Consider the following 23171-nt stretch of genomic DNA (forward strand, 5'->3'; position numbering starts at 1 on the left):
TCCATATTTGAGTACTATGCCACCTCACATACACTACCCTCGCTCCAACTGTATTTTAAGTGGAACGTTTCAGTATTGACTTGTCCCAAGCTCTAATACTGATTATATCAAAAAATAGTTTTGGTTAAAGGGTTTGCTAATGTAATATCTAAAATTGATCACATATTCATCACAGCAGAAATTACACTGAAATTAGGTAATAAAGGGGACGACACTGTGGCGCAGTGGGTATGTCACCTCACAGCAAGGATGTTGCTGGTTTGAGCCCCAGCTTGGCCAGTTGACATTTCTGTGTGGAGTTTGCATGTTCTCCCAGTGTTTGCGTGGGCTACAGTCCAAAGTTCCCACAGCCCAAGCACATGCGCTATAGGTGAATTGAATAAACTAAATTGGTCGTAGTGTATGTATGTGCAGGGGAGAGTGTATGAGTGTTTACAAGTGCTGGGTTGCGGCTGAAAGCGCATCCACTGTGTAATAATATATGCTGGGTAAGTAGGCTGTGGCGACCTCTGATTAATAAAGGGGCTAAGCCGAAAAGTAAATGAATGGATGAAAATGACAAAGAGGTGACTTGTCCAATTTAACACAGTACTCAATTTCAGGTTTGGTTTTACTATGAGTGATTGTGACTGGGTTCGAACCAAAGACATTTGAGAAACATCGCTTTTTCAGTTTAGTATTGGATTAAAATCATTTTATTAACTCATCCCAATTCAAAATATTTAAAACATAGCTATTATAAGGGCAGCGTTGTTAGTTGTTCTCTGTTTAACGCTTTAAATGCCCCACCATGAAAAAATTGGAATTTCATTTAAGTCCTAATGTCGCTAGTTAACATACTCAATGCATTTTTTTTCAACACATCCCATAATTTCTAAAATATCCACCTCAACCAAATTGTTTATATGTCGATTTATGGTTAAAATACCAAAATTATTACATATACTATAAAAAATCTGAAAATATGAAGTGTAAAGCCAATCTATATTTAAAAAAAATGTATGTATATATATATATATATATATATATATATATATATATATATATATATATATATATATATATATATATATATAAACTAAATCATCTTTATTTTTTGAAGTATACCATAAAGTATTTCAGATTCTCATTTAACATGTTTTGTTGTTGTTTTACTATAAAACCAAAATCAAGTGTAGTAGTGCAACAGGATTATTTGTTTGATTTTTTTGTAAACCTACAATGCTGTGTGTGTAAACCATCATTTAAAACAGTCAAACTGTAAATTAGTTTAACAGTCATTATTTAAAACAGTTAAATTATGGTCAACTATTTGGTAAAGCAGGCAGTTAAAGAGTTAAGGAGTTTATTATTTGTATATCTATCATGGAAGAAATTACACGCAAGTAATTATTTTTATTTGTAAGTTGATCAGTGGAAAGAAATGCCAAAATAGTTTGTTGTGAGGTTGGATAGCTTACAAAGGTGTTTGAGAAACATATTTGAGCACTATGTTACCTCAAATACATATTACTTGAGTATAACTTGTTTAAATGTACTTTTTAAACTTCTAAAACGGCGATTCTTTAGCAACAACATTGAGCCTTTTCTACATTTAAAAGGTTTGCTAATACGTTTATTTTATTTATTACATTATTTTTATTTGTAAGTGTGATATGGATGAAAAAGCCAAACGACTTAATGTTATATCTCCCAATATATAACGTAACAGCTTCATCTGCTGGTAAAACGGAGTAGCGCATCATTTGCACAGCTCCCACAGAGCTGAATTTGACGAGTTTGCCCTAAATTTAAATTAAGCGGTCACGCTGTCAACTTATATTAGGTTTTAAAACTCAATCAAGTACATTTGATTTACCTTTTCTCATATTTCTCCTCAAAAACGCGGCGTTTTGTCGTTATATATTACTATTCAGTTCTGAGGTAAAACACATTTGCTAGCTAGTTCGTTGTGTATGACGTAAATCATTTGTGTCAGCCAAATGACACATGAGCCAATCGCAGGGTCGGAGAGGTTTGCGTAACCAATCGCAGCGCAGCACTGTGACTCACCATACATGGACAGCCATCACCATATAAGGAAACATCGACTCGCTTTATATGGAGGAAAGTAGATCTATAGACGAACGTCTCGTGAGTTAAATTCTCAAAATAAGCAATATTTTACTAATTATTTTCCCCAGAAAACGTTAAACTTAATATTTGACCAAAATAGTGCTTTTTATGAGCTAATAACGTATTATCTAAAACAATACCGACCTTTAAGCAGAGAACTATTTTTAAAGGCGGAGCTGCATTGCGCGGTCGCGATTCGTCGTTTCCAAATGTGGCAAGCGCAGCGTAAGTTCAGTCGAGGTTTGATTGATGGACTGTAGGCGGAAACTATATGTTGTAAACTTTGTACGGTGGTCGTAAAGGGCTAGTTTTGCAGGTTTATTTCTGTCGTTTACGAGACCCTCAAATCCTGACTTTCATACTGAAACAAATCCATCCGTAACCAGAAATAGCGCTTGCCTGCTTTAAGTTGTCCGCTGAGTTGAGCTAATGTTTCTTAGCCTAGCATATGTGAGGTAAGTTCGGTTTTGGGTCTGGATTTGATCTGGGATCTGCTGCACAGATCGCTAACTTTACACCCACCGCAGACCGCCGTAGTGCCGCTTGCAGGTCAGCGATGTTAGGGGGCAACGGGACGGCCAGAGGGGCTGGACGCTCTGGTAATGGCACGGGATTGACACCTCTACAGGTGGGCAGCACATCTGGGGCTCTGGGGGCTGTAAACTCTGTCATAAACCTGCCCGATGGGGGCAGATACGACGACGGGCCGTCGGTCGAGGCTGTGCTGAGCGGCTCCGATGGAGACTCAGACTCCGGGGACGATGAAGAGAGCCCTGTGCCGGACAGGAGAGGGGTGAAGCGGGAGAGGAGCGAGCTGGAGGTCGGGGGATCTTCTGGATCTAACGCCGCACTCTCGGCAGGATACGGAGGGGTCTCCAGCGGGGTGGCCGGAGCGAAGCCCGGCAAGAAAACGCGAGGACGGGTGAAAATTAAGATGGAGTTTATTGACAACAAGCTGAGGAGATACACGACCTTCAGCAAGAGAAAGACTGGCATCATGAAGAAGGTATGTTCATGTGTCTTCTGCTGTTAGTCTGGAACTGATTGTACCACTGCTGTTCTACTGCTGTACTGATGCTAGTTTTACACCAGTGCTAAACATCTATGCTAATATTAGCACTACAACTACTAGTAGTGCCATGCCAATACGTTCTTCAGTAACTGGTACTCTAGTAAACTTTAGTATTTACCTCATTGTGCTTTGTTTAATTCTGTATAAATAATAGTACCACTAACATTACTATATTCAGGATTCCCACTGGTCATGGAATTGTAAAAGCTCTATCCCACATCCTGTAAGTCAGGGAATTGTATACATTTTTTGGTAACACTTTAGGTTATTACATATTTATAATTATGACATTGGTTGTTTTTTAGTAGTTATAAAGTATCGTTTTATTCAACATCCTTAAACCTACCAATACCTAAACCATAGCTCTCAAACTCAATTCCTGGAGGGCCACAGCTCTCAGTTTTGCTTCAACCGTAATCAAACACAACTTATTCAACTAATCAAGGTATTACTACTAGTAGAGACTATTAAGTAGGTGAGCTAGAGATGGTTGGAGCTAAACTGTGCAGAGCTGGGGCCCTCCAGGAATTGGGTTTGAGACCTCTGACCTAAAGCCAACTTCTTACTAACAGTTAATTAGCAGCAAATTAGTACCTTAGTGAGAAAAAAGTCTTAGTTAATGGTTTGTTTATAACAATAATTGTACCTTAAAATAAAGTGTAACCATTTTTATTGGCCCAAGTCATTGAATAACAGGGATTGTTGTTGTATTTCTTATTTCTTTACATTTATAATTTGTTTTTCAAAGTCAAATTATATTCTTCTCCCGCTTGTCAGCTGGCATAAGTCCTAGGGTGCTATCACACCTGCCTTATTTAGTTCGGTTGAATCGCACTAGAGTTCGTTTTCCCTCTTGGTGCGGTTCGTTTGGGCAGGTGTGAATCTAACAATCGTACTCGAGTGCGCACCAAAAGCGGACTAAAAAAGCATAGCAAGACCCCTTAGAGGAGGTGATCTCGGTACGCTTACAAACATGGCAAATTAATTCTTAGTATTATAAATATTTATTATTGTCTGCCACATAATAAAAAGTTTGAACAATAACACACTTACAGGTAAAAAAAAGATAAATAAAACATCAACGTTTTAATTAAAATGTAATTTTAAAAGTTTTTACTTGAATAATTCAGCGATTCCTCCGCGTACCACTAGAAGGAAGTCCGCGTACCACTTGAAGGAAGCCAGTGCATTGATAATGACCAAAAACACATTGAATGAGCAATTTTACCCAATAAATGCATCAATAATATCCACTGATTTTTAGATATTCAATTAAGTGAACTTAAACGATTAGAATGGCAACAAATATTTAGTTGAACCCAAACTACAAAAAAAAAACATTTAAAATAATTTTAAACTAGTTTTAAACTAGTGGGGTTTTGAAATCAATTAATGCAAATAATCGAAATAACTGTAAAGCCGTGATTATTTCTAAGACTATAAGCGTACAACCAAAATTTATAATCGTTGCATCCCTATTTTCAACTGGTTCAGATTAAAGCAATCAATTTGGTGTGAAAACGGCCCAAAAACGGCAGAAAATGCTACAATGTGTCATTTGTTGCCCTTGGTCCGGACCAAATGACCGAACTACAGATGTAAAACCACCCTTATGCACATAAGTCAAAATGCAATCCCCAGGCTTTACCTGTTAAATACTGTCTATATTTTGTGTCTGCCCAGTGCTCAACCCAACAGAAGGTATAATAAACCTTAAAGACGTCACAGAAATCAAGCATTTTGCTATTTAGTCAGTAAAATTTACATATTTTGACATTTGGTTTAGACTGGGAGCCCTGTATATGATACTAAATCTATAGAAATAGTTCCACTTGATTGATCCTAGAGCTACAGTAGAGATGCTAGCTTAGATAGTTTAAATTAATACATATTCTAACACTTCACAAAAACTCTACCACTAAATGTAAAAATACTTCATTTAAAACATTAATAATATTAGTGTCAATGGTTTGAACTCATGAAACTGATTCTATTATTGTAAAATAACAGTGTAAATTACAACATTGATGTTAATTCTATTGAAGTAGTAGTATCACTAGATTATATTGTAAAATTTCAGATACTAACTCTTTTTAAGTACCAGTATTTGCTTAAAATCATACTGCTGAGAAATACCTTTCTTAAATCTCAAAATCAAAGTTGTAGGCTTTAAAAAGTCTCAAATTTACTGAAATATTGTGTTGTAGGTCTTAAATCTTTTTTTAAACAGGTCTTAATTTTCATTTGTTCATGTATTGCTATCCAATCTGGCCAAAACCCATAAAATCACCAACAATCCATCTCAACTTTAAACTTTTTTTTTATTATTATTTAAAAGTTAATTTTTAACTCTGTTTATCATAATGGTTTAATTATTTTCCTTGTAATAACATTTGTTTAGAAGTGGTCCATGTATTTACTGTTGAGGACACTGACCTGGACAGGTTGTTGTGCATAGATTAGGTTTGTTATAGTTTTTAAAACTTTTAAAACATTTGTTCATTTTTTTTATTTTAAAGAAAGTTTATGTTGGAAAAAAAACTTGTATGGATACAAGTAGAGCTTGCTTAATTTTACACAATATTTAAAATATTTTACTTATAAATATCTAAAATATTTGAATTCTTTATTATTTGTTTATTATTGTACTATTGAATGCATCAAATTATTATAATTTCTTTTGATAGGGCAAATAAAAATCTTTTCCATCTGAGCCATTTGTAAATTTCCTTAGCCTTTAGCTCTTTATGAGTCTAAAATTTCATTCATACTGGTCCTGAAATATCTTAATGTCTTAAATTTAACTTGGTGAAACCTGCAGAAACCCTGATATTAGTAAATCAGTTCTAATACTCAAAGTACTCAACTAATGTTTAATATTTATGTTGATTTTAACACGGTGGTAATATTAGTATCTCTTTTCCTAATGCTATGTCACTACTAGTTATTTATAATGGTGTTTTACCAATGCTTGTACCTTTTACACTGTTTGAGGTATAGGTTCTGAATCATGCTTGTTTACTTATGTTATATACGCTGACTGTACCATGCTACTTACATGACATTTGTGTTTAAATGTGTTTTACTGCTCCTGCTAAACCATGATACGCAAGCACTGTTGTTGGTGTTATAATTACCACCCACTCATGTTCTGTAATACTGCAAGCAATTTTATAATTTGCATTATTAGTGGTATATGCTGAGATAATTCAATATACTGAAGATAGTAGTTTTATTATTAATGCTGCCATACTACTTTTGTAGTTCTACCACCAGTAATTTACAAATCAACATTGTATGGCCACAACCATATCATCTTGCAACCCAAGACTGCTTACTCACTGAAGCTAAGCAGGGCTGAGCCTGATCAGTATCTAGATGGGAGACCACAAGGGAAAACTAGGTTGCTGTTGAAGTGGTGAGGCCAGCAGGGGGCGCTTAGTCACTTTTGTGTGAGTCCTAATGCCCCAGTATAGTAATGGCAACGCTATGCTGTCAGTATGCGCCATTTTTCGGATGAGATGTTAAACCGAGGTTTTGACTTTGTGGTTATTAAAATCCCATGGCACTTCTCGTAAAGAGTAGGGGTGGCCAAATTCCCTCCATCAGCCCTGATCCTGCATAGCCTCCCAATCATCCCCATTCACCAATTTGGCTCTATCGTATATATACCAATTGCTAGTGTGAGGTGAGCGCACTGGCGCCGTTGTCCTGTGTAGGGCTGCACGATTAATCGAAAAAAGATCACGATCTCGATTCGACCCTACACACGATCTTAATTCAGCTTTTCTACGATTCAGTCAATTATATTTTCAAGGTCAGGAGAGAAGCTTAAAGGCGGCCGCACAGGTCCTTACAGGAACATGAACACCTTCAAATGGCGTTAAAAGTGTCACATACTGTATTTATAAGGTATAATTCACCCAGAAATGTCATTTCTGTCTCATGTAAGGATTTATTTGCGACAAAATCACATGTGAGCTGACCACGAGTCACTGAGAGAGCGTGCACGTAGCACGCCAATGACGGCTACTTTAGTGAACAGAACCTGCATATGCTGTGAATAACAAGTTATAAAGTTGTAAATAACGTTCAGTTTGTTGCACAGTGATCGTTTGAGAGCCGCGTTGAAAGAATGATTTGCATGTGTGTGTGTTTTATCACAGTGATGGCAGCCATGAGCCGCACTGGAAAGTGAAAGTGAAACCTGTGCGCACATCATTTAAATGATCATAACGCATTTTACAGTTATAATTACGACAAGCATTTGATGTGTTTTTTTTTCTTTCATAGCTAACAGTGTTGTGCATGAAAATAAATGTTTTACAGTGTCAGTATAGCTACTCTAGCTTATATTATGTTGAATATAATGCAAAAATGTCTGTGAAATGTCTGATTTTACCAGTGAAGACAAATGGTCTAATGATGCTGACAATGACAGATGACAAGCACGTCTTAAACATAATAATTCAACTTTATAATTATGAATAGTTGTATTCTGATGTGGGCGAGGCAGTGGCGCAGTATGTAGTGCTGTCGCCTCACAGCAAGAAGGTCGCTGGTTCGAACCTTGGCTCAGTTGGCCTTTCTGTGTGGAGTTTGCATGTTCTCCCTGCCTTCGTGTGGGTTTCCTCCAGGTGCTCCGGTTTCCCCCACAGTCCAAAGACATGCGGTACAGATGAATTGGGTAGGCTAAATTGTCCATAATGTATGAGTGTGTGTGTGAATGTGTGTGTGTGAATGTTTCCCAGAGATGGGTTGAGCCTGGAAGAGCATCCGCTGCAAAAAAAAAAAAACTTGCTGGATAAGTTGGCGGTTCATTCCGCTGTGGCGACCCCGGATTAATAAAGGGACTAAGCCGACAAGAAAATGAATAATGAATGTATTCTGATCTCATCATTTTACTGTGAATTATCAACCAGGACATAAGCCGCACTGGAAAGTGAAAGTGAAACCTGTGCATACATCATTTAAATGATCATAACACATTTTACAGTTATAAATACGACAAGCATTTGATGTGTTTTTTTTTTCTTTCATAGCTAACAGTGTTGTGCATGAAAATAAATGTTTTACAGTGTCAGTACAGCTACTCTAGCTTATATAATGTTGAATGTAATGCAAAACTGTCTGTTACCAGTAAAAAAAAATGGTCTGATGACGCTGACAATGACAAATGACAAACACATGTCTTAAACATAATAATTCAACTTTATAATTATGAATAGTTGTATTCTGATGTCATCATTTTACTGTGAATTATCAACCAGGACATAATGAAAGTCTGTTCAAGTCCACCATAATGACTACAAAATTGAGAATTTTAAGCAACAGTAGAGCTACACACAGGCCTAATATTATTAGTGTTGTTTTACCATATCATCGCTTTAGAATTATAAGGTTCTATCTGACATTTTTGTCAAAATTTAGTTATTGACATATTAAATGACAACTTATTGTTTACATTTTAAGACTTTAAAAAAAATGTTCCACACATACTGTTTGTGTTATGGATTGCAAAAACTTTGAAGCTCAATATGTCAAAATCATTCAGAACGCAGAGAGAACCTTATGATTTCAAGGTAATAAGGGGGGGTTTCCTCTTTTCCTCTTTTTTTCTGCTTTTAAATTGGTTATAAATGCGTGCATATAATACTTTCACTTTCAGTTTTGCGGGAATTGCCAACATGTGCTGCATAAGGGCGCTATATTACACAGAATACACTGGCAAGATTAAGTGGGACCAGTTTTATTTGTTTTGTTATTAACGTGTTGTTCTATTTAAAATGCCTTTTATTTGTAAAATCTCTCAAGTTAATATTGGCCATCTGGTAACATAATCTCCCTTAGAGATATTGGAGTTCAATAACGTGGTGCATAGTATGACTATTGACCAACAGCTCACTGTAAGTTTACACACTGCATAGACTACAGCTCTGAAATCCTACATCAGTTTGGCCAACCCCAAACACCTTTAGCTCTTTAGATAGATTTTTTTTTCTTCTGCTTGACTTGTTTTAACTTCAGTCAATAATACTGATTGGTACAGCCCAAGACATGACAAAAATTTATCGTTTTCATCAGCAATAAATTGCAAAAATGCAAGTTTTGTACATTTGGCATCGTTTCCATATTGCCACCAAATAGGCAGATTAATGATAATTCGAACACTAGTGCTTATTGTAGTTGTATAGTACTTTATTCTGCTTTTTTACCTCTAATAATTATTACTAATGACTGTTAGTAACTTCAGTATCTATTATTGCATCATACTAATACAGTTCAGTTCTTGTTATTGTCTAATTGTTTCATTAACAGTACTATAAGGGGCAATATCATCCTGCTAATATTGGATCATTACCCTATTAATGTACTTATTGTGCAATGCAAGCTGTATTACTGTCACTGAAGTTCTTACTATACCAATGCTAATGCTAAACACTATGCTTTCACCATTATTGTACTCTAATAAATACCACTGAATTAATACTAGCACTAGTAGTTTTACTGTAACAATAGCAAAACCAGGTAACATGCTTGCATCTTTCACTTCTGCCGGATTTTATGCTACTTTACTACTGCTTATACCACACAGCAGTTAGTGTAACACACAGAGCCGCTCATTAGCATGTACTCAAACCGCCTGCTCATTTCGACTCAGTCAGAACCACATCTACGTTCTCTGAGGTTTGACCGATTTGACGGTTTCCTAGTTAAAGGTAGTTTCCACATCTGCTCTGACTCATTTGTCATTGCTCGCTCAATTGTCATTCATTCCTGTCTCTGCAGAAATAGCCCTGATCAGGTTACCGCTGCCCTAGACATTGACAGTACATTTGCATATCTTGAGATCCAACCCAGTTGCAGACGTCGAGCAGAAACCTAACCTTCAGATGCATGCGATTGGGTTATTTAGCCCCTGTGTATTTTCATGAATGCATTTTTGTTTTAAAACGGCATTTTGGAATGAAAATACTCCTCGTAGACCTGCCACAATATTTGTTTTTTGTTGTAAAATATATTTCACCAAAGTATATCGCGATAAATGATATTATTGTCATTTTTAGACCATTTTATGCCACTCGTTATATAATGACAATATATATATATATATATATATATATATATATATATATATATATATATATCCTAAATGTCGTTTTAAAACAAAAATGCACTAATGAAAATTCCCAGGGTAAATTTTATATATGTATATATACATATGTGTGCATGTGTGTGCGTGTATGTATATATATATATATATATATATATATATATATATATATATATATATATATATATATATATATATATATATATATATATATACATGCATGCATACATACATACATACATACATACATACACATATATATACACACATACGTATGTATGTATGTGTGTGTGTATATATATATATATATATATATATATATATATATTTATATATATATATATATTTATATATATATTTATATATGCATAACACACGTATAGTCTTCCAAAGAACACATAACATGCTATTCTTATGAATATTTCATTTAATTAGTCATTTCAACAGTTTAATAATGAGGCATTGGAGTCGGAATGTGAAAATGCATATCCTAAACAAATTAATTATCATAATTTTAGCACAAAAGTGCAAGGTAAAGATTATCAGAGGCTGTGATATCTGCTACCAGATCAATTTTCAGCTGTCAGACACCCACATGAAAATATACTATAGCAGTGTTTCCTCTAGGATTTTTTTCCAGCTGTGGCGGCAGGTCTTTTACACAAATCTACCAACTACCTATGCCGTTATTTTAATGACAAATGGAGAAATGTGGTGAGTGCGGTATTACAAGTCGCGAACACATTTACGTAATACGATCATGCAAATCTCTGCTTGCACGCTGATTTTCTCTGCTTGTCAAAACTCCTTGCACGCCCTCAAACATGCTGCTCAAGCGCAGATCTTCTTGTGCGCTCTTAAATATACGCTGCTGAAGCTCCAACATTTATTAAATTTGCTAGGAATATTTCTGACTGTCTCCATTAGACCTACAGAGCGGCATTAATGTGTCCTGAAGTAAAGTGAAGTGACACGGCAGTAAACTCCAGCAAGATAAGGTTAAAGTCTTTGTATCCAGAATCACAGACCTTTATCTATAAATACAGTATAATTATGGAAACTGTGTTCATCATAACTGAAAGCTGCATCGTGTTTGCTGGCCTCACGCATCATGCATCTGTCAGTTAGTCAATCAGTCTGTCAGCACGTCACCTTAAAGTGTTAAACAGATAACGCACAGCCCTACTACGGTAACAGGAAGTTTGCACTGTTATAATTCACTTACCTTTTAATACGTTTTGGTGCGATCATAACCTGCTATTAAAAACAACAACAACAACAATGAATGCATGTTTTGAATGAATAAGAAGCTGTAATGTAGCCGTGGTGGGATGAATTTTGGTGGTGCGCGGCTCGCCATGGAAGAATGAATGTAGCGGAAACCATGCAATAGTAATTTATAGGGCTGCACGATTAATCATATTATTATCACCATAATGATATTTGTGGCCCACGATTAATAATATCGTCACGACTTTACAGTGTAAAGAGCAAGCCGTTATTTTAATGGCCGGAGTTTACGGATTGTACCGCTTTACAAGCATGAGGCGAGTGTTTTTTCAAGGCACTGTTAATCAGGTAGCTTTTGCTCCTGTTTAGTCCAAACTTCCCAAGGTGACAAAAAATCCCATTGACCACCTTAAAAGCCATCACAAAGTGGCCGTCATCAGTGTGTTAATGAGCTATTAATCGTGGGCCACATATATCATTATGGTGATAATAATATGATTAATCGTGCAGCCCTATAAATTACTATTGCATGGTTTCCGCTACATTCATTCTTCCATGGCGAGCCGCGCACCACCAAAATTCATCCCACCACGGCTACATTACAGCTTCTTATTAATTCAAAACATACATTCATTGTTGTTGTTGTTGTTTTTAATAGCAGGTTATGATCTGTGTTGCATTTTTCTATGCATTGCTAACATCACTAAACTGTTTTATTATTAGTTAACCAAATAATTGCCGAGATTCAGCAGTTTTTTTCTGACATCTTTGCCAGTCATGTAGACAGAAGACAGTGACTGTATCCAATTATTTCATTATTAAACACAAAAAGCCATTGTGGCCCTGTTCACTCAGGTATTCAGGTTCATTTTCATCAATCTGACGCAACTTTTATTATTTACAAGAAAAGAAAATGTATTTAAGTTTAAGATCAATTAAATTGATCTAAAACTTAAAATTGATCATTTTGTGATTGATTTTTTTATTTTATTTTTTGCCATGAGATAGCATAAATTAAATAAAGTAAAAAACTCTCTCTCATGCCATCACCTTTTCAAAAATGTTTAACCATCATTACTGGGGTTGCACAATGTATTAGGTTACAATTATTACAACATTGCAATGTTGAGTCAGATTTATTGTTGACCAGCACTTCATTTCAGAACTGATGTGGTTTGTCGAGTCACTGCAAAGTTGAACTATAATAGAGAAAAGTTCTGTCGTTTGCATGTGTTTTTTTAAAGGCCTGTGACCTTGTGAGCATTTCAAGTGAGTTTAAATGATGTTGTTATGACATTTGTAGCTTTAACAAAGATTCAGTAAGGAATAACTGATGATTGGCCATTGATTTATCGGAAAATAATGCAGGTATGCATCGTTTTCTAATAAGTTAATGGACTGGAACCAATTATTCCACATTTATGATGGTTCTAACGCCTAAAGACTGTTCAAATATATATATATATTTTAAGACATTTGACTGGTTTTTATCCTCAGACTGATCCTGTATGTAGCACTAGTTTCTTACACATATCTTGCAAAGCCTTCTGTTGTGTTTGTTGTGATTTTTCGACTGTTGTAGCTGTGAAAATAACTGAAATTATTCTGTGTAGTGATTTGAAGCCGCAATGCACTCAAAACCTGCCTGATACTAACTCAGCTGTGTGATTATCTGAAAATAACTGCACATCATAGAATGCCCATCAGCCAATTAGACTCAAACATTTAACAGTCCTGTAGTAAAAGTGAATTTAGTTATTTATACGATAAATTTTATGCTATATATTTCAGGGTTCAACGCTAAGGATTTTTTTCTACTGGCCCGATCGGACCAGTGGTTCAGATTTTTACTTGCCCTGCCAATATTGTCACTGGCCCCACCAAAAAAAGTTAATAGCTATTTCTTAGCCACAAATAAAAAAAAAAGTCAAAATGTTTGTAAATATAGAATTTAAATATTTAAAAAATGTTAATAAAGTGTTTTGCAAACAAAAGTAGCAAAATGTGCAGGTATTTTTTTGCAAAACAAAAGATGACTGACCTGCCAAACTAACGGCAAACTGTACAAAACATCACTTTATTTTTTTTTTAGTTGTGGTGTACCCTCGTAAATGTCTGGTTCCAAGACGTTAGAGACAAATGTTTTCCTTTAGCATCATCACTCGAAGTTGCCGCCATGTTGCTGTCTCTTAGCTGTACTGGTTGTTATGGAAAAAAATAACATGCTCACAACATCCAATCAGATAAGAGGAACCGAGAAGGTAGCATTTGAAGGCTTAAAAACACAAACGGTTTCTCTATTCTGACTGTATTTGCACGCAATTGACAAATAGTCACAGGCAAATTAAACTAATAGTGACAGGGCATTAGTGGCCCAATCGGGCCAGTAACGATACTGTCGACTGTCCTGAGCATCTCACACGTTGACCCCGGGCCATCGGGCAGTCCTTATTGTTGAGCCCTGTATTTGATCATTTAGTTTCTGTACCTTAATCTTTGCTCAGTTGTATTCCTTTATAATTATGATTTGATTCAATATATGCGGATCCACTTCCCTGGAATCATGCCAATCAAACTAAAATGATGACCTCTTTCCTAATAAAGCCTCATCTGATAAAACTGTATTCAAAAAATATATAACAGAAAAACACAATATTTTATTCTATATTGTGCCGCTGTACTTCTTTAACCACAAGTATCCTCTGCACTGTAGGATTCTATTTTTATATTCTTCTCAACATTTGTGACTGTTTTAGTCTTTATTTTATATTCAAGTATCCTTACGGTTACAAGGAATGAGTTTGCAGTAGCTTATCAATCTTGTGCCTCTTTCGAAGGAAACCCCAACTCGTAGAAAAGCTGTCATCGATATCTCTCTCTCTTCTCAATGTTTCCAGGCCTACGAACTCTCTACGCTGACGGGGACGCAAGTTTTACTCTTGGTTGCCAGTGAAACGGGCCACGTCTACACATTTGCCACGCGGAAACTTCAACCCATGATCACCAGTGAGACGGGTAAAGCCCTGATCCAGACTTGCCTGAATTCCCCCGATTCTCCACCCCGTACGGACCCTTCAACAGACCAGCGCATGAGTGCCACGGGATTCGAGGAGACCGACCTCACCTACCAGGTCTCAGAGGCTGATGGCCTCACAGAGCCAAAGGTACCTGCCTTCTACTTAAATGCCTAGATCGTAGGTCTCAAACTTAATTCCTGTACGGCCAAAGCTCTGCACAATTTTGCTCCAACCCTAATCAAACACAGCTTATGCAACTAATCGAGGTGTTTATGTAACAGCCCGGTTGGAGAAATAAAAGGATTAAACTCATGCACTGATGTTGCACTGTCCTCCTTTGTGCCTTTATTGTTGCATTTGCTGTCCTTAAAGACTGTACAACACCGTAAGAGCTAAGAACAGATGAATAAACACAAATAGAAAAGATGTAATGAATAATAGTTCACATAATAAGACAAAACAATAAACTTAGTGACAATATTATTAAGTATCTGCAAATATATGACTAATTTTACGATAAAATAGCAATTTAAATTATTAGCAAGCCAACAGATGCATCAAATTTTAGCAATATGTATAAAAAATGTCCTCATCTACCTTGTTCTCCCTTCCAACCAGGTGTTCAAACAATGAAGATGAACAGAACAAAAAACAAACTCAAATATGCATTAAATCTCTCCTAAATCAGTCCTTAAATGTAACATTAGCTCCGTGCATTTCTCTGTGCAAGCGATCGCTGTCTCCCTCGTGCTAGGCGCGCTTCTCCGATCTCCTTGCTTCCGTGATCTGCGCGCTCTCGCGCACCTGACCACTTCCGGCAAGCCGCGCGTCAAAATAAGGGTCTCTATAGGCTAAATAACTTAGTGCAAAGCGGAGTTCAAATAAATAACAAAAACACAACAACTTTTAAAGAAATAGAGAAGTAATTAAAAGCAGCATAAATAATTAACACTGAAACCTAACTTAAATGACTTGGGGTTATTTACACTCCCACCAATCATGAGTGATTATGAACTTTAACCTTTTAATCACGAATGATTTTAAATGAATTATAATTACTACTACTACTACTATAACCATTTAAGACTAGATGTAAACAACACTAAAACATATACTACTATGAACTGTTTACTCAAAGGATATGTCAGTATGTTCAGGCTGCCTCCATCAGCAGGACCAGCTTCTGCACTGGACGTTCCACCACAGATGGTTTATGTGGACGTTTGCCATCCTTCCCCAGATTTCTATCTCCGAACTGTATTTTCACTCTTCTCACCAATCCGTCCTTGTCAGTGACTGCCTCAATAATCCTTGCCAAGCGCCACTCATTCCTGGGCAGATCCACTGCCTTCTCCAAGACAATATCTCCTACTTGCATGTTCCTTCTTGGTGTATGCCAGCACTGTCTTGTTGTGATGTTAGACACATACTCCTTATGCCAACGTCCCCAGAATTGTTCTGCTAAGTATTGGACATGCCGCCATCTCTTACGGGCATACACATCTTCCCTGACAAATTTGCCAGGAGGTGGTAGGGCTTGAGTAGGTTTTAGAGTGAGGAGGTGATTAGGGGTTAGAGGTTCAGGGCTACTTGGGTCAGTTAGACTATCAACCGTGAGCGGACGACTGTTTACAATGGACATGGCCTCGTAAAAGAACGTTCGCAGAGAAGAGTCATCGAGCCTTCCAGATGACTGTGACAGGGTGGAGCGAAGAACACTTCTGACAGTTCTAATCTGTCTTTCCCAAACTCCGCCAGTGTGGCTTGAATGAGGTGCATTAAAAACAAAGTCACACTGTTTTTCCGCTAAGAATGTTACCAGACGGTTGGTGTCAATCTCCTCCATAGCTTTGGTGAGCTCATTCCTGGCTCCAATGAAATTACTGCCTTGATCACACCTTATTTGATGGACTGCTCCTCTGATAGCGATGAAACAACGCAGGCCATTGATAAAGGCATCTGTGGACATGTCATCCAGCATCTCAATATGGATGGCTCTGCAACAGAAACAGGTAAAAAGAAGTCCATACCTCTTGTTTGACTTGCGACCTTTGCAGGTGATGAATGGACCGAAAACATCCATCCCGCTGTATGTGAATGGAGGGGATGGCTCGATGCGCTCTGAGGGTAAGTTAGCCATTTTTTGCTCTTCCGTAGGTCCACGTAACTTGCGACATCTCACACATTGTCGTACAAAGGAAGCTACAGTCCTGTTAACTCCCGTAATCCAGAATCCTCTTGATCTGATTTCATTTATGGTCATTCCCTTTCCTTGATGAGCCATCTTCTCATGACAATCAGCAATCAGGAGTTTTGTAAGTTGGTGCTCCTTCGGAAGTATCACTGGATACTTGACAGCATTAGGGATAGATGCCTCACAAAGTCTCCCTCCCACCTTCAGCAATCCATCTTGGTCGACAAAGGTGTCAAGATTGTATAGTCTGTTGCTGCGAGGTAGTTGTTTGCCCTTACAGAGTAAAGTTATCTCCTCTGCATATGTCTGCTTCTGTAAGTCCTTGATTATGATACATTGTGCATCGTTCCGTTCCGCCAATGTACTGTGATTATGTGACTTGTCTTTCCTGACACGACGTATTAAACGTGCAACAGCTTGGATAGCTTTGGACCATGAGGACAACTTGGTGAGACGGTCTGACAAACATGAATACTGTACAGTTTGCGTGTTGAGTGACTGAACCTTCTTGACTTCAGGGTCGCCAATTGGAAGCTGCTTGCTGATTTCCATAGGTGGTGGTATTTGCTTTTCCCATAAAACTTTAGGTCCTCTAAACCAGTTGGAAGTGACAAGATTGTTAACACTTAGACCACGCGATGCGTAATCGGCTGGATTTTCATCTGAGCAAATGTACCGCCACTGTTGAGGAGTTGTGGTGCGGTGAATCCTTTGTACTCTATTTGCCACAAACGTGTGGAAACGGCGGGCTTCATTGTTTATGTAGCCTAACACCACTTGTGAGTCAGTCCAGAAAAACGTTTCTGCATCTGTCAGGTTCATTTCCTCCTTCAACATGTCATTCACTGCAACTGACACCACTGCGGCAGCCAATTCTAGCCGAGGAATTGTTGTGATCTTGAGTGGGGCCACTCTAGATTTTGCCATGAGCAACGAACAACTGATGTCACCTTGCTCGTTCTCGAGTCTGAGATATGAACACTGACCATATCCACTCATGCTGGCGTCTGAGAAGTGGTGAATCTCTCTCCTTATGATTCTCCCAAAGCCAGAAGGCACAATACAACGAGGCACTTCAATCTTTTCTAGATTAACTAGATCTGCCTTCCAGTGTTCCCATGCTGATTGTAGATCAGCGGGTAAGTTATCATCCCAACCCATACCACTTCGGCACATTTCTTGCAGAATGGTCTTTCCTTTGAGTACAAAGGGGGCAAGAAAGCCTAAGGGATCAAACAATGAGGCCACTATGGACAGTATCCCTCTACGAGTTGCTGGTTGGTCCTTAACAGTGATACGGAATTTGAAATTGTCTTGTTCCAGACTCCAGTATATGCCCAAAGCTCTTTCCAAAGGCTGATCAGTGAGAGCAAGATCGACAGCTGTAACATCTACCGCACACTCTGAGGGTGGTATTGTCTTCAAGACTTCCTTGTCATTAGACACAAACTTGTGAAGCCTTAAGCTTCCCAGTGCACAAAGCTGACGAGCTTCTTCAGCCAATTTGATGGCCTTCTCTGTGCTTTCAATGCTGGAAACTCCATCATCCATGTAGAAATCTTGCATAATAAATTGCGAGCCCAGAGGATACAGACGTTCACCTTCTCTTGCAAGATGCTTCAGCCCATAGTTAGCGCATCCAGGGGACGATGAGGCTCCAAACAAATGCACTGTCATGCGGAAGGTTTGAGGCTGTGAATTGAAATCTCCATTTCTCCACCATAGAAATCGTAAATAATCACGATCCGCATGGTCTACATGAAATTGGTGGAACATTTTCTCCACGTCACACATTAGGGCTACAGGGTACTGTCTGAACCTCAAAAGAATGCCAGTTAAGCTGTTCATCAGATCTGGGCCAGTTAGAAGATGGTCGTTCAAGCTAGTTCCCTTGTATCTGGCTGAACAGTCAAAAACTATACGCAATTTCCCTGGCTTTTTCGAGTGGTACACTCCGTGATGTGGTATGTACCATCTTTCTCCTTCTCGTCCTTCCTCAAACACCTGTTCTGCATTACCCTTCTCTATTACTTCCTCCATGAATGTTACATAATGCTCTCTGTACTCCTGATCCCTCATTAATCTCCTCTTCAAATGTTGAAGTCTTATGACAGCAAGAGGTTTGTTATCTGGAAGATATGGTCTTTTCCTGAATGGCAGGGGCATTTCCAGATGACTATCCTTGTTCAATCTGATATTCTCTTCCAGCTTTCTCAGAAACATGATGTCCTCCTGAGACGTCACTTTAGTGTGCCCTTCTGTATCCTTGAAATCAGATTCCAGCACTTTTATCACATCTGTGGGAGTTACTGCAGGTATTTCCTTGATAGACACTCTATGACACATGGCAGCACTGCTTTGGGGCTCAAAATGTGTTAAGGAAGGACCTATAATGCTCCATCCGAGGTCCGTGCGAACAGCATATGGTTCATTCTCCGTTCCAAGAATTACTTCTCGGGGCGCTAGCGCTCTGGAACAATTGTATCCTATCAATAGTCCAACCTCACAATTTTGAAGTGGGGGAATTTTGTCTGCTAGAGTGGCTAGATGTTTCCAATGACTTGCAGTCTCCATTGTAGGGATGTGTGCGCGATCCACAGGAATGCATTCTTTGGTGTATGCAGGGGGTAGATCTATAATCAGTGAGGAATTGAAACCTCTAACTCGAAGACCAGAAATCCTTTCACTTGACATCAAGGAGTCCTTTCCAACCAAAGTAGTGAGTTTAAGCGTCACGGGACAGGAGTCGACTTTAAGACTTTTGCATACTGCACATTCAATAAAGACTGAATCGCTTTGTGTGTCTAACAGAGCATAGACGAGCTTCTCAGAAACTGGGTCTTTATGTGTGGACAACCACACTGGCACAATCATAGAGGTGTTAACAGGCGTGCATCCAGATTCTACACTCAATGACATGGTCGCAACTCCTTCATGGACATTTTCTGGGCTCTGAGCAGAAGAAGACCTCACCTTTCTATTGAAGCTGTCATCATGTAGGCAGGTAGGGTGTCTTCCCTTACAGGTGTTGCAGCAATGTCGGGAGCGGCAGTCCTTGGCACTGTGACCCAGCCTCAAACATCCATAGCACAATCTTGTATCCTTTACGAACTGTCTACGTTCTTCAAGAGACCTTGCAGAGAATTTAGAACACTCATGAATTTGATGTTCACCATTTTGACAGAACAGACATGGCTTATTGACCTTTCCAGTGGGCTTAGAATTATCATGCTGTGTGACAGTCTTTGTATGGAAGACATTAGCTTTAGGTTTACTGACCTTGAAATAAATTTTCTCTTTGTTAGGTTCTGAAACATGAAGGGCATGAAAGGATGTGACTGGATTACAGGCAACTTCAGCTTCAACAGACATGAAATGGGCGAATTCTTGAAAAGTTGGAAAATCTTGAGTTTCACTCAACGTTTGTGTGGTTTGACGATTCCAGCGGGCAGCCGCCCAATCAGGGAGTTTGCTTACAAGTTTCCTATTCTCTTCGCAATCATTCAATATTTCCAGTCCCTTTACATGTGGCATTGCATCCTTACATGAGTTCAAGAAATCAGAGAAATTTCGAAGTCCTACCGAGTCCTTGGATTGAATTTTGGGCCAGCATGCAAGTTTCTCTCTGAATGCTCGTTGTATGATGAATGGCTGTCCGTAGCGATCTAGAAGCCTCTTCCACGCGTCCTTGTAAGCCTCCTCATCATTTCTGTAAAAGATACCATCTAGCACTTTCAAAGCAGGCCCAGTAACGTACTTCTTCAGGTAGTATAACTTGTCTCCTGAAGAGATATGTCTTTTATCAATGAGTGATTGAAATGAAGCCTTCCACTCTATGAAGTGAATGGGGTCACCACTGAAAACTGTGGGCTCTGGCATAGGAAGTCTGTTTAGTGTTATGCTATCTTGGACAGCCTGCGCTAATTGAGACACATCAGCGTTGGGATTCTGTGATAAAATGTTAGGCGTTGGATTAACGGAGGATAAGTATACTGGTTTATGCGTGGGAGGGCTTACAGGCTGCTGCAGCCCTTCATCTTGATTAACAGTGTCAACAGTTTCTTCCTTGTCATACACCTCCAGTCTTGCTCTAGCTGCTCTTACCTCCTTCATCGCTTGGAGCCTTTCAAACTCGCCTTTTTGAGCCTCAAGTTCTTTTCTTTGCTTCTCTTCTAGAAGTCGTAATTTTTCTCTTTGCTCCCTTTCTTCTATTACAGTAGCATATTCTGCTTCCTTAGCTGCTAGCTCTGCTGCTGCTTCTATGCGTTTAGCCATTAGTATAGAATTCAGAGAGGGTTGACTTATAGGTGTACTGGATTTGGAGCTGATGCGTGAAACAGTAGAACCATAAACAGAGCGAGCGTAGTCTCGTTCAAGCAGCTCACGTAAATGCCCCTTTACGGTTTCATTGTCAAAGCCTCCATCTACCCCTGAGATCCTCTCATATGCAATTTTTACTATATCCTTTGTAACAGCATCACAAGCATCAATTTTCCTTCTCATATCAGTGGGTGGAGTTACATTACTTCTAACCCTTATGTATGCATTCATCACACTGTCCTTTTCCTTTTCCAATGAGTCTATGAGTGATGCTAATTCACTCTCAGAAATGTCTAATTTCAACTGACTTCTTGCTTTCCGAGCCTCAGCCTTCCATTTTTCATATGCATGCATAAGCTTTCTTTCTGCTTTATGAGACTCCTCCCTTTGATATGCAAGCATCCTGTCTGTCTGAGTTCGTTCACGGGTAGAGCGACGTACATTTGTGTCTAATTCTTCAGATTGAACTTCTATTTCTTCATCAACTTCTTTGTTTTGAACATTATCAATTTGTTCGTTTACTTTTGCAGGAGTGCACAAATTGGAACCGTGATCCGTCATCATTTACATCAGCAAATAATGTCAGTGGGTGCAAGCTCTTACTGTAACAGCCCGGTTGGAGAAATAAAAGGATTAAACTCATGCACTGATGTTGCACTGTCCTCCTTTGTGCCTTTATTGTTGCATTTGCTGTCCTTAAAGACTGTACAACACCGTAAGAGCTAAGAACAGATGAATAAACACAAATAGAAAAGATGTAATGAATAATAGTTCACATAATAAGACAAAACAATAAACTTAGTGACAATATTATTAAGTATCTGCAAATATATGACTAATTTTACGATAAAATAGCAATTTAAATTATTAGCAAGCCAACAGATGCATCAAATTTTAGCAATATGTATAAAAAATGTCCTCATCTACCTTGTTCTCCCTTCCAACCAGGTGTTCAAACAATGAAGATGAACAGAACAAAAAACAAACTCAAATATGCATTAAATCTCTCCTAAATCAGTCCTTAAATGTAACATTAGCTCCGTGCATTTCTCTGTGCAAGCGATCGCTGTCTCCCTCGTGCTAGGCGCGCTTCTCCGATCTCCTTGCTTCCGTGATCTGCGCGCTCTCGCGCACCTGACCACTTCCGGCAAGCCGCGCGTCAAAATAAGGGTCTCTATAGGCTAAATAACTTAGTGCAAAGCGGAGTTCAAATAAATAACAAAAACACAACAACTTTTAAAGAAATAGAGAAGTAATTAAAAGCAGCATAAATAATTAACACTGAAACCTAACTTAAATGACTTGGGGTTATTTACAGTTTAAGACTCTTTTGAACACCTCGATTAATTGGATCAGCTGTGTTTGATTAGGGTTGGAGTAAGACTGTGCAGAGCTTTGGCCGTCCAGGAATTAAGTTTGAGATGCTTGGTTTAGATAAGGGGTGTCCAAACTGGGTCCTGGAGGGACGGTGTCCTGCCGATTTTTAGCTTCATCCTTACAGGTGTGTTAAGGCAAGTTGTTTTTAGAAAGCCTAGTTAGAGCTTGATTAGCTAGTCCAGGTGTGTCTGATTAGGGTTGGAACTAAACTTTGGATCGAATTTGGACACTCCTGGCTTAGATGGTCTTGAGTAATCCTGATATGATTGTTACTTTAGGGTAGAGCTGCACAATTAATCGTTAAAAGATGGCGTTCTCGATTCGACCCCCTAGACGATCTTAATCCAGCATTTCTACGATTCTGTCAATCATATTTTCAAGTTCAGGAGAGAAGAAAAGGCGGCTGCACGAGTCTTTTCATTGTTTCACACACGTTGCTCAGTGACATTGACACCTCCAAATGATGTTGAATGAGTCGCATAATGTATTTATAAGGTATAATTCACCTAAAAATGTCATTTTTGTTTTCATATAATGATGTTTTCGTGGCCGGGAAATCACACGTGACTTGAGCTGCTGACCGTGAGCTGTTATCACAGAGAGGGCGCACGTGCGCGCTCTACTTAATAATAGACGTGCGCGTGCGTCTACTTTAGTGAACAGAACCTGCATATGTTGCGAGTAACAGGTAATAAAGTTGTAAATAATATTCAGTTTGTGGCACAGAGGGAT

At 38.4% G+C, this 23171-nt stretch overlaps 2 protein-coding genes across 4 annotated transcripts in view; one reads left to right on the forward strand and one right to left on the reverse strand.

The window, feature by feature from the left end:
* Positions 1 to 2348: 2348 nt before the first annotated feature.
* srfa (serum response factor a) overlaps positions 2349 to 23171 on the forward strand; it is a 45230-nt gene continuing 24407 nt past the window's right edge. The window contains exons 1-2 of one of the 2 annotated variants that reach the window (XM_087302364.1): positions 2349 to 3121; positions 14429 to 14695. In XM_087302364.1, the coding sequence (XP_087158490.1) occupies positions 2672 to 3121; positions 14429 to 14695 (717 nt within the window). In that variant the 5' untranslated portion in view covers positions 2349 to 2671. The remainder of the gene's footprint in view (positions 3122 to 14428; positions 14696 to 23171) is intronic. The other variant, NM_001110526.2, reaches the window with a different exon arrangement.
* LOC141380241 (uncharacterized) lies at positions 14866 to 22162 on the reverse strand. 2 transcript variants are annotated; one of them, XM_087304667.1, is made up of 3 exons: positions 21990 to 22162; positions 21666 to 21784; positions 14866 to 20451 (listed from the first exon to the last, which is right to left on the reverse strand). In XM_087304667.1, exon 3 carries the CDS (start codon positions 20274 to 20276, stop codon positions 15702 to 15704), a length of 4575 nt encoding a protein of 1524 aa, XP_087160793.1. In that variant the 5' UTR covers positions 20277 to 20451; positions 21666 to 21784; positions 21990 to 22162; the 3' UTR covers positions 14866 to 15701. The 2 variants fall into 2 exon arrangements, with proteins under 2 accessions (XP_087160793.1, XP_087160792.1); XM_087304666.1 differs by having other exon boundaries at positions 14866 to 21784.

Source organism: Danio rerio, chromosome 22 (genome assembly GCF_052040795.2).
Source record: "Danio rerio strain M-AB ecotype USA chromosome 22, GRCz13ab, whole genome shotgun sequence".
NCBI classification, from domain to species: domain Eukaryota; kingdom Metazoa; phylum Chordata; class Actinopteri; order Cypriniformes; family Danionidae; genus Danio; species Danio rerio.